We start from the raw sequence: 12,658 nt of genomic DNA, 5'->3' as shown, positions 1-12,658 counted from the left end.
TGTGAAAAAAAATACTAATTTTCTAGGTTTAAAGCTTTTAATGCATCTCAACACAGATTTGCTGAGATTTTGCTATTTTGAAGGTACTGCGCTAGAAAGATAAGCCGCAGGGAGGGGAGGAGACCAGAACATAATAAGTACTAAAAGCAAAATACTCACAGGGGTATGAAGTGTTCAAAGGAAGAAAGGCATCATCATTAGCTGGAAGAATCAGGAAATCTAATGAAGGATATGTCATTTGAGATGGGTAGGATTTGGAAGATAGAGATATAGGGTATGACTACTTTATTTCTACTCTGATTCTTCAAGTTTAGGCACTCATCCTATCTGGTATTATCTTTTTACTGATTTCTTCTTGCATTTCCAACTTGGTGTCTAAACCCTCCACTAAGTGACCTCACTGAGAATTAACCATACCAAATTAATCCCTGTCTCCTGAATGAACCATTTTTTCCAAATCACTTTGCCCCTACTCTTACTAGGGGCAAAAGCTTCACTGCTTTCCTCCCTTACCTTACATAGGTTGCACACGAATATAGAAGGTTTGGTTCACTTTCAACGTCTTCCTTGACCCCTCCATGAATTAAGTGTGTTATCTCACTGGGACTTCCAAATCTTTTTATCTGATGTTTGATTACTGTACCTCATATTAGGTATCACGTGGTTCTAAGCTTATTCCTCCAAGCAAAGTATGAGATTCCTGAGAGCATGGGGGATGGGTAGTAAAGTCTCTGTGTCTTCAGGCCCAGTGCCTCTCAGGTGGGTAAGTACTGAGTGTCTGCGTATACCCTGATGAATTCAGTGGTCGGCGGAAGACAATCCGCGCAAACAGAACTAGGGCTTATGCCGCAAGGTTCTTATAAGCAGCGGCTGATCCTGAAAAACCAACTCTGGACTCTTGAATTCACTTCTTTCTCTGACTGGGTGGGCCACTAAGCGGGGCATTCCAAAGGCTAAGGCCGTCCAACCTGGAAGCCCACAGCGCTACTAGTAACAGCAACCGTAATTTAATTGACACTGGAGCACATAATCCTCCAAGCGTTTCGATGTGCTTTCCCAGCCTCCCAGCCATCGTCTAAATGTTTCTTTTCAGCGGCCTAAAGTGCCCCCTTCATTCTTATCCAGAATCCGGGAAACACCTCCTTTCTTCAGACTCTGAGAAAAAAAGAAAAAAAAGGGGGGGGGGGGCTTTCCTGGGGCTGGGAGCGGGGATTCCCTCTCCACGAACGTGCACTTTCCACCCGGCTTACCCGAGCTGAAGGCGAGCACAGCGAAGGCGCGTGGGGCACCTGGGAACACTCCCGACACCCCGTGGTCCCCGCCTTTGGGAGAAGGGTCTGGAGCCCGGGAATCCGCTAATTACGCTCGCCCCCATTGGTTGTCCCCAAGGCACCTCCATGCCGTCATGGTATTATGCTAATGAGGGGGAGTCTCATTGGCTCGGCCCCCGGCGGCAGCCGCGAAGGCTCCGGCGGGGTGAGTCGGCTTGGCCGCAGCTGGGACCAAACCCACGGTCCCCCTCGCGCCCGCTCGGGGCTGTGCCGCGTGCATGCCCGCGCGGGGACCCGCTGCCGGGATTGCCCTAAGGAGGAGGCTCCTCGACCTGCCTTTTAGGAAAGTGCTTCCCAGCGCGCGGCGCGCACGCCCCCTCCCCTCTTTCTAGGCACCGCGCTTGTTCGGCTTTTTTTTTTTTTTCCGCGAAGTAACTTTTGCATTCCCGCCTCCCCCGAGTCCTGGGGACCAGAGGCGGTGCCGAGCCTGGGGGCGGTTCCTTGGCAGCGTAGATTCTTGTCAGAGCCAGACTTTTGCTCCTGGGCTCGGTTTGCATCATCCCCATCACACCCTCCGGAGAGAGGAGCCAGCCCCCTTTCAGCCTCAGCTTCCGGCACGGAGCCGACCCCTCCCCCTCCCAGGCCCCTTCCCCTTCCCTGTCCCTCTGTGGCCCCCCGGATCTTGTTAGTCTTCTCCCTCCACTCCGCAGAATTTTCTTTCTCTCTCCCTCCTCTCCTCCATTCGTTGTTTTATGTTTCCCACTCTTTGAGGAAGGATGGTTGATTTGGAGAGCGAAGTGCCCCCTTTGCCTCCCAGGTACAGGTTTCGGGATTTGCTGCTAGGGGACCAAGGATGGCAAAACGACGACAGGTGAGTGGTGCGGTGCAGTCTTGCTCTGGCTGTATGGCTGAAAAGGAGACAGAGGTGGGGAGGCTGAAGGGGGGAAAGGGGAGAAGGAAAAGGGAGACTGGGGGAGGGAGTGAGAGGGACTCTGATTTGTCTCTCCATTTTGACTGTATAGATCAGTTGCCATAGATAAGGAGCTCTTCCTTTTCACTTTCTTATTCTTGCAAGGCATTTATTGCATTTATTGGGTGCTTACTCTTTTGTCTATCTGCGCTTTCCTAGGGTGTGTATAAGGCTGCTAGGAGAGGTACAATACATCCAAATGGCACGCAGTGTCAGTGCCTCATAATTTTTATTTTTTCCCTTAAATTTGAAAATGTATCCAAGTTGATTGAAAAGCACATAAGAAACTTAAAATCTCTTGCACCTATTTACTTATTCCTTGTCAGTGTTGTCTTGTTAAGGTGTTCACCTGCTACTGGGAATTTTATGCTCTTTAAACATTTGGAGTTATAGATAGGCAATTGGTTTCAATATGTAACAGGTAGTTAGGGAAAATGACGTTGTCAATTGAAAATGCTCACGTTGAACAGGTAACTGTGACTGTGATTAGTAATGGTGTTTGTATAGCATGAGCCAACCTTTTTGTAGTTAATATATTTTTAACCAAACTAGTATGTATGTTACAAGATTAAAACTAAGTTTCCAAAACTAGAATGTTTATTACTAGCAAAATATTGCTCATGTGTTTTATCTATAGCATCACTGCTTTGCCTAGTCGAACTTCTGAAATTCCTCTGGCTATCTGATTCATTATTTAAAAGGCACGTTTCATGTTTCATTGAATTTAGTATTTTCTGGAATAATAATTTCATGTATCACATGCCATATATTTTTGTTTTTAAATGATCTATGCATACTAACTAGGCTCTTAACTCAATTGAAATATATCCTTGAAGTTCAGTTTGGTATTAATGTTCTATTTTAATTACATAGAAGATCCGTTATTAGTCCTATTCAAAAATCTCATCCCCATTCAGCACTGGGCAAATACTCTCCTTCTCTTCCTCACCATTTCAACTCCCAGTACCAACTGCTGTCTCTGCATACAGAGGCTTTTATCTTGGGCATCAATTTTGCACTTCTTTGGTCTCATATTAGTAATTTAAAGGGATATGGATGTTTCTCAGAGGATAATATTTCAATGCGACCTCTTTTTTTAAGACAAAACACATGACTCAGAATTAAAAGAACAAATGCCGGTTTACCAGTGTGCTTGGAAAGTAAGGTGTTCTGGGTGACTGAAGATAAGGAAATGAATATTTAAACAAATCACAAAGCTAGTTGACATTTAGATAAACTGTATTAGCCTGGTTAAATGGCTTATCAAATGCACCATCATGATTATAGGGATGACATCTATATTTATTACTTCAGGACCTTAGGATCATTATGTAGAATAGAAATCCTCACTTTAGAAAGTGTGAGATGGACCGAATTCACAGAGGATATATTTTGGACTTGGTAGTGATAATATTGTTTGTTTTTTAATATTGTATCCAAGATGTTAATTGTTCATGAGGTTCCCTTCATTTTTCTAAGGGTGCTGAAGATATATTCAGTAATTAGGAATCTTGGTTAGTTGAGTACTACTCAAGTAAGTCACTGCTATATTAAAAGAAGTTTTATACATTTAGTTAAAATATCTATTATAATAGAAGTTTATGCTAGCCTAAGTTTAACTTAAAATCTGGGCCATCTTTACTATTAAAATGAGGTATTAGACATTAAAAAAATTGTTCATCCAATTGACTGATTTTGTGGCTTCATGAAATCTCAATATTTAGTTTTGGTTCCATTTGTTGTCCTTCTTTGACGACAAGATCCTTGGGTTAATGGTGACTCAGCCTTCGATCCTTTGCTTATTTTCTCATTATTTGAGTCTCCTTGGGCAAGTCATTCGACCACAGTGAAATTCAATAATCTTATTTCTGTAAAGTAGAAAATTAACGCTTAGTTGGCACTAAGCACTGGCTAGTCTAATATGTTAATTATGCTAATGGTGTGTGTGTATGTATGTATGTGTGTGTGTGTGTCTGTGTGTGTGTGTCTGTAAGGGTTTATGTGTGTATGTGTGTATTTTAGGAACCAGTAACTAAGTTTCTGGGAAATTAAATGCTTATCCTGGTAATATATCTTATAAGTGCAAATATGACACTTCAGTTTTGTTCTTTGTGACTCAGATTCCTTAAGAAGCTCCTAAATTCTTTCCAATTAATTTGTTTGAATTTGTAAGAATAATTTTGCAGCATCTAGCACAGTTTAGGTGCTCATTAAATGTTAGTTCCCTTCTTCACTTCTAATTAGCAGTTTTCAATTCTTTTCCTTATTTTTCTTCAGAATTCTAAATTAATCTGCAGTAAGTAAAGTCATCTCTTTTGTCTTTATTGTTCCTCTTTGCAACTGAGTCTGAGTAGCCTTCTTATTCGACTCAGTTATCATGGACTCAGTTCCTTGGAGCTGAAGAGAAAACATTCTTTCATAGAAGAATAGGTGGATGGTTTATACCAACAGATGCATTTAGAGCTTTGTCCATATTCTCTAGGCATTTTCTATGAATATTCTCTGCCTGAAGTTTTTATTTTTTGTTTTGTACCCCCCCCCCCCCCCGGCCCAGTCTCAGGGGCTCCCCAGGTCTTGGAGAACAAGCTCAAAGAGCCACAGAGTAAATGTAAATAAGGAATTGTTAGATAGATGCGTTAGCTTTCTAACTCCTTGGTTGGGATAATTCTGAAACATGTTCTACACTGTGTCCAATGGGACTAGCTCCAGTTGCCTGTAATTGGTTTGATATTACAAGCTTTATTGGCTTTCTTCCCTCCTTCCCCTACTGGTATTTTCTGGGATCAGTTCCCAAATAAACTACTTATGCTCCAATCCTTATCTCAAGGTATGCTTCTGGGGGAATCTGAACCAGGATTGGGTATCTTCTCCATCTAGAGTCACATCCTAGAAATGATGGAGGAATCAGCTGATGGGAAAGTAGACACTTTTACCTTGCTCTTCATGTTAAGAATTTTAAGTTAAGGGACACCTGGGTGGCTTAGTTGGTAAGCATCTGCCTTCGGCTCAGATCATGACCCCAAGGTCCTGGAATCAAGTCCCACATCGAGCTCTTTGCTCAGCGGAGAGCCTGCTTCTTCCTCTGCCCCTCACCCCACTTGTGCTCTCTCTCTCTCTGACAAATAAATAAATAAATAAATAAATAAATAAAATCTTTAAAAAAATAAAGTAAAAAAAATTTTAAATCTTAATAGAGCATGATTGACTGTCATGTGAAAATGAGTAAAGCATATGATAGATGTGAAGGAGTGTGGTGAAAGAGAGAATTTTGGTGGTCTCTATACCATAGATTTTCTGTGAACTAACCTTGGATAGTGCACTTAAATTTATCACCTTTCAGTAGGGAAACACATGCTTAAGTGCATTTGTAATGTACATGTGACACATATATGTATACACTTCGTGTGTGTGCGTATGTATCAATGTCATCTTTACATAATTCCCTCTCCCTGATTTGCATTCTGATAACCTTTTCTGAGTAGGACATAAAGGAACAGAGTTAGACATAGCATTGCAGAGAACTGCACATTTAGCACATGAATAACATTAGTTCTTTAAGGCCATGAAATAACTTTGAGAGTTGCTAAATGAGAACACTGCTAATTCCTAGAGATGTCTGCTGCACATATGACTCACATTTATTTCTTTGGCATCCTGAGTAAAACACAAAAATCTAATTCAAGTGGCTCATGAAATATTTCTTAATGGTCATTTATCCATTCAGCTAATATTTGACTACATGCTGCATCTCAGGGCCTTATTAAGTTAGGTTTTAAGACGAATGTAAGCAAGAATGTGAAGCAGTGCTTGGTCAGGAGGTGTTCACAGATATGTTTAGAGATAAGCTCCCCTCCTGAATATTGACGGTATTGTTTATGCTATGATAATGTTTTTGCAGAATTTCAATTTTGAGACCGTCAAGAAGATCACACACCCTTTGTAGGATAGTCAGTGTTGCTTGAAAATAAAGTAGCTGAAGTCACTGTATTAGGGATGGCTCAAAATATTCTATATATTTTGAATCTAATGTTTAGGATACTTAGTATCTTTAGAGTTACTTTATGGTTAAAAGTAATATGACTAGACACTGAATTTAACTAGTTTATATGGAAGCCATTCTGTAATATGTAGAATTGTTCCAGTGTTCATATCTATTTTCTGTTTTAATATTTCAATGATTCATAAAACAATAGAGATTTAGAATGTTCTCTTGCAGTTAAGTGTTGGTAAATTTCAAATTTTAAATGCCTTAAGACAGTTAGAACAAGCCCTTCTCATCTTCATCATGACTTAGTAATTTTAAAATTTGGAACACAATGCACTTGATGTGGATAAATTGTCATGACTGTTGATAAATTACTGTTAGTGGATAATTCTTAGTTGCAGTCATACAGGAGTAGGGCTTTTATTTAATTAACATCATTCAGTTTTCAAATATCCAGGCAGTTGTTTCAACTCCAGTAATTTTAAGCGTTATCTTTCATATTTTATAGGTGGCATTTAAAAGTAATGTAAGCAAGTCACCTAATGCAGTAGTAATTGAAAACATAAAAGGATTTGAACAAAGAGTGCAATTCAATGAATTAATAGTTTAAGAGGTATTTATAAAATGGCGAAAATGTTTGGGTAGCTTTTGGAGTATGTGTAATTTTAGATATCATACAATGCAAATATATTAATTTACATAATAAAGTTAAATTGGAAGAATGGGTTGGGAATGGCACATTTACATAACCTACCGATTTTATCTCCCTTAATAAAAGTATATATTATTTTGAAAAGTTGCCATTTGATGTAAAGTACTTATTCTAAACTTGTAAGTTCGGGTTTAAATACACTTTTAAAGTATTTTGTGTTAGTAAAACGAATCAAATATTATTTTTACTGTTTAAATACATAGTGGAATCAACTTTGCACATGCAATATCTATAAAAATGGTTTAAGCATTTACTGTTCAGAGAATCTAGATAATGCTGTATTTCTTAACCCTGTCTATTATATTAAGGGAAAGCTCCATGAATAAGGAAATTAAAAAAAAAGTTACCTACTGCTGAATTAGGTAATGGTGCAAAAAATGACTTTAGATATATATATAGTGTAATACGTAAAATGAAGAGAAATATACATTTTTAATAATTTTCGTTTATCAGTAGTTATAAGAATTCAGACATTAATATTTTTTTTTTAAACATTTTATTTATTTATTTGACAGAGAGAGAGACAGCCAGCAAGAGAGGGAACACAGGCTGGGGGAGTGGGAAAGGAAGAAGCAGGCTCCCAGCAGAGGAGCCTGATGTGGGGCTCGATCCCAGGACTCTGGGATCACGCCCTGAGCCGAAGGCAGACGCTTAACGACTGAGCCACCCAGGTGTCCCCAGACATTAATATTTTATGTAAAAATGTGTTTGACTTCTTTCTTTTGACCTGATCTTATAATTGAAATGTGGCTTTTCAGATTACATAGACTTTTTTTATTTACTTACTTACTTACATGGAATTTATTTTTAAAGTTGGCACCATTTACCCACTCTCATATATATATATCTCCACTTTCTATATATGCTTATGTGTTAGTAATACCTCTTCAGTGAGTATTACACTTGTAACTTTTCAGAGTACTTTTACATATAAGAAGTCTTGAATAAGGAAGTTTAGAATGTAGAAATTTCATTTTCTGTATAAGTTATGTGACATTTTAAGGAGATTAAACTTTTCTTTCTTTCTTTCTTTCTTTCTTTCTTTCTTTCTTTCTTTCTTTCTTTCTTTCTTTTTCTTTCTTTCCCTTTCTTTCTTTCTTTCTTTCTTTCTCTTTCTTTCTCTTTCTTTCTCTTTCTTTCTTTCTTTCTTTCTTTCTTTCTTTCTTCTTTCTTTTTCTTTTTTTTTTTTAGAGAGGGAGGGGTACTGGGGCAGAGGGAAAGGGAGAGAGAGAATCTTAAGCAGTCTCCATGCTTGGCATGGACCCTGATGTGGGGCTCGATCTTATGACCCTGAGATCATGACCTAAGCCGAAATCAAGAGTCAGATGCTTAACTGACTGAGCCACCCAGGTGCCCCAAGGAGATTAAACTTTCTACTAAATAGTTTCTCAATGGCAGCTTCAAGTTCGTCTTGAGGATGGGTGCAAAACATACTTCTTTTTGGATGATGAAGAAAATGATTTCAGCTAACTTGTTTTTCCAAAATTATTAACACACTTTTGCCCTTCTCTGTTAGTAACATAACTCAACTTCTGCAAAAATGTATTTGAAAGGTAGTATAGGAAATAATACAAATGAAGGCTAAACACTTAGAGCTTTCCTCTTCATTATTAGTACAAAATAAAAATTAAACTAACGGTATATTTAGTCATAATGTGTATCTGTAGCTTAGGCCATGCTTTTATTTTCTTATTGTTAATAGTGGATGTGGTATTTTTATTGGCTTTTCCAAATCATGTTCTTGTTTATTAAAATGTGTTACATGTTCATAAATCGCTTTGTCCTTGGTCGTTCATCTGTTTTTATCAGCATATTTATGTATTGCCAATGTTGTCTTACTTTTACACCATCCTTATCTAAGTTATCTTTAGAAAATGGAGCAAAAAGAAATACTTTTTCAGTGAAATCTAACCAGTGGCTTTATATATTTATAGTTTGAAATTAAGTTAGTTTGACCTCTTGAGCAATATTTATTTATTTTTTTTGAAGTTTGTTTGTTTGCTTGTTTATTTATTTATTTAAGTAATCTCTACACCCAGCATGGGGCTCACACTCATGACCCCCAGATCAAGGGTTGCATGCTTTTCCCCCTGAGCCAGTCAGGCACCCCATGTGAGCAATATTTAATACATTAGATCAAGATGTTTTTGAGCTAATGCGTTGATGAGAATTAAATTGCTAATTAAAATTAAAGTAGTAGATAATGATCCAGAAAGACCATTACTTCTACTTTTTGACAGTCCTTGACTCAATATGGGTATTTATTTGTATTTTTTTAAAAGATTTTATTTTGAGAGAGAGAGAGCATGCACAAACAGGGGAAGCAGCAGGCAGAGTGAGAGGGAGAACCAGGCTCCCCGCTGAGCAGGGAGCCTGATGTGGGCTCGATCCCAAGGATCATGGCCTGAGCGGAAGGTAGATGCTTAACTGACTGAGCCACCCAGGTGCCCCTATTTTTATTTTTTTAATAGATTATGAAAAAACCAATTCCTTTCACAAAGGATCTTAATCATCAGATAGCAATAAAGTTGCAATGTGAGAGAAAGTCATTTGGAGCACAGAGTGAGAAGACAAGGCACTGATAACATCTCATCCTCAGTACAAATTCAGAAGTGGCTGTGTGGAGTTGTAGAAAGTGAGATGTAAGTGATGTCCTGGAGGGGTAGAGTAGATACGGGTCAGCAGGGCCAGAAATGTCTGATTGGCATATATCTCATAGCAGAGTGACCATGTGCTTGCTTGGGGCAGATAAATAAAAAACCCCAGCTCTGTGAAGGCAAAGAAAGCGCTGTGAAATTGGCATTGGGTTCTTTGCATCTGATCATTTGGAAGCATAAGAGTGGATTAGAAATATCTGAACTTGATTCCTCAGTAACTAGATATAACTATAACAAGCAGACTCTTAAAGAGAATCTAAGATGTAGTATAATTTCAAGAGAAAAAATAAATCATTTATGTAAACTAATTCAGTGCACCAGTGGTATTAGATTTATTTGTCTCCTTTGCCTGGGAAGTAGAGATGGGTTTGGAGCTGGGGAGTGAATCAGAGGCTGTAAAAGCCCTAGTTGCCTGAAAGGAAAGGGAGGAAATGCTCCTGGGTATGGGGGAAAAGAGGGGGACTGAGGACAGTGAGATTTCTTTCCACAATTTTCTCTTGGATCAATCATATTTATCTTTATCTTTTTCTGACAAATAGAAGTAGTAAAGGTAAACAGAAACAGAAACCCTGGCTGTCAGGCTTGGCTGGTCTGCAGGGGACTGTGGCTGGCAGCAAGTCCTTCACTCTTTGACCCTTTCCTGTTTCGAGTTTTCACTGGGCTTCTCTTTGGAGCTGTGCTTTAGTACTCTGCACTCCTGCAATTATGGCATGGCTTTAAAGAGTGAACATCATGCCCTCTGTGTATGAATTCCTTGAACTCAGAGCTGTATTACTTCCAATTTTCACAGTATGTAAATATGTATAAGAAATGGATTTTGCATACAAAGCCAAAAAACAGTGAATCTAAGAAATAAAAGACTGCTTGTTCTTGGCTTTCTTGCACTGGACTTTGCATCAAATCATAAAGATGAATTGTTAATACAGGGGCACACTTAGCCCATCTTTTAAATCAGTATGTGAACAAGGATAAAAGAGGATTAACGCATTTCAACCTCATTTGACTCCCTGTGGGAAAACTTGTAGATTGTCCACATATTGCAAACAACCAGTTATTAACAACAAGGACCAGATGTGTGGTTTAATAATGGACAGCCTGCTGTCTCAGGCCTGTCAAAAAACTGAAATACCACTCGATCCCCTAGGAATCAGATAGGGTGATTGGTAAGCTGCACAAGTACCAGTTAGGAGTGATGGCAATGACTTTAGTCACTGCCATAACATGTGGTGATTATTTTGGCAAATTATAAATGGAAGCTTTCAGTATTTTGTTTCTTTTTCTTGCCTATCTCTCCACAAGGGTTCATGTGCATTTAACCAATTTTTGCTGAAAATACAGAAGATCAAGTGAAAATGGATGATACTGCATTAGTACTTATAAAGGCAGGGAACATTTATCAAGAGCTGAATGCATGCCACGTATTGTTCTAAATGTGTTACATGTGTTATTTTATTTAATCTTCACACCAGCTCTGAGGAATTCTGTTGTTTTCCCCTTTTTATAATGAATTATCTGAGGTACAGAAATACATAGCTTGTTCCAAGTTACATAATCACAAGAGGTAGAACCCGAATCTGATTATTATGCCCATCAACTATGTTTATAATGTAAACAGATGTGATTTAATGTTACTAATTAACAGGACAAAATGTAAACAAATGTAAAGGCTTTTAAATGTAGAAAAAAATCATATAGCATCTATATTGCTCTGGTCCCATATTGCAATAATTAATTCAAAAGAAAAACTAGGGAATTTTCAAAGATGGTAATATTTTCTGGGAGAAAATTTTTCTTTAAATATAAAGGATTGTTCTTTTGACAGTCTGGAGAGAGTAGATTAAAATAGGAAATTAGTAAAACAACTAAAACAGATTTTATTTGTTTGTTTAAACAAAACCAGAATGTGGATGAATCAGAAAGGCATCATATGAGATCATATAATTAACTTACCAATACTCTTAAAGCATTCACTTAGGAAGCTTTGGCTAAGGTCATCCATTTCCCAGAGTCATTGCTACTTTAATCTATAATTACTTTCTTTAGATATGGTGTTTTGTTTGTTTGTTTTTTGATGTTCTTTGGTAGAACTTTTGAGTTTCCTACTTATACTTCTACTCTGTAAGGTATTTGTACCTGGGTGAAATTAATTTTCTCAACCACTCTACTGGTGATAATGAAAACTCTCTTGCGGAGATGCTATGAGGTTTAAATGGGGTAATGTGAAGTTATTGACTGTGAGCTTAACACTTAGCCCTACCTATGAGTTTCATCTATTCCAAAGAAAATTTGCAATGGTTCCTATAAATACATGTAATAGCTTAAAATAAATAGAAAATACAGCAGAGAGATAAGATAATAAGGGGAAAAATCCAAATCAGGTGTAGAGTTGGTGCACAATGTGAATTCTGTGAGTTCCTATATCATTCCTGGAAATGGGCCACAAAATTAGCCAGAGCAAAGAAGACATGATCAGTTGCATAAGATGAGAAATATACTAGTAATTCAAGAGAAATACAGCTTTCCTTGGTGTTCAGATTGAAAGGACATTGCTCCCATGGATCTTCCGTTACTGTATGGTATCCTCATGCACTCTCCTATCATAAAAGAATAGCAAGTTTCATAAGGCTTTTGTAACATCCTCATTGACAGGTACTGATATAACTAGAAAGAACTACTCACTTGAAGTAGATTTTTCAGGACACTTATAAATGTATTTCAGTTATATCTTGTAGGACAAAAACGGAAAACACTTGAGATTACTGATGGATTATGAGCCTTTCATGTATCTTTGTTAAAACCTTTTTTATTGGTCTATACTACTCAAGGCAATCTATAGATTCAGTGCACTCCCTGTCAATATACCAATAGTGTTTTTCACAGAACTAGAACCAATAATCCTAAAATTTAAATGAAACCACAAAAGACCTTGCATAACCAAAGCTGGAGGTATCACAATTCCAGATTTCAAGACATACTACAAAGCCATAGTAGTCAAAACAGTATGATACTGTCACAAAAATAGACACATAGATCAATGGAACAGGATAGAAGGCCCAGAAATAA

The 12,658-nt window shown here is 38.0% G+C and overlaps 1 protein-coding gene across 1 annotated transcript in view; it reads left to right on the top strand.

The window, feature by feature from the left end:
- Nucleotides 1-1,501: 1,501 nt before the first annotated feature.
- KCNT2 (potassium sodium-activated channel subfamily T member 2) overlaps nucleotides 1,502-12,658 on the top strand; it is a 349,439-nt gene continuing 338,282 nt past the window's right edge. Inside the window, exon 1 of the mRNA XM_045812805.2 lies at nucleotides 1,502-2,142. Coding sequence (XP_045668761.1) covers nucleotides 2,048-2,142 — 95 coding nt within the window. The 5' untranslated portion in view covers nucleotides 1,502-2,047. The remainder of the gene's footprint in view (nucleotides 2,143-12,658) is intronic.

The sequence above is a fragment of the Ursus americanus genome, chromosome 2 (assembly GCF_024610735.1).
Source record: "Ursus americanus isolate L20-20 chromosome 2, mUrsAme1.1.p, whole genome shotgun sequence".
Classification (NCBI taxonomy): Eukaryota; Metazoa; Chordata; class Mammalia; order Carnivora; family Ursidae; genus Ursus; species Ursus americanus.
The sequence above is the reverse complement of the archived record's forward strand: the minus strand, read 5'-3'. Positions and strand labels throughout refer to the sequence as shown.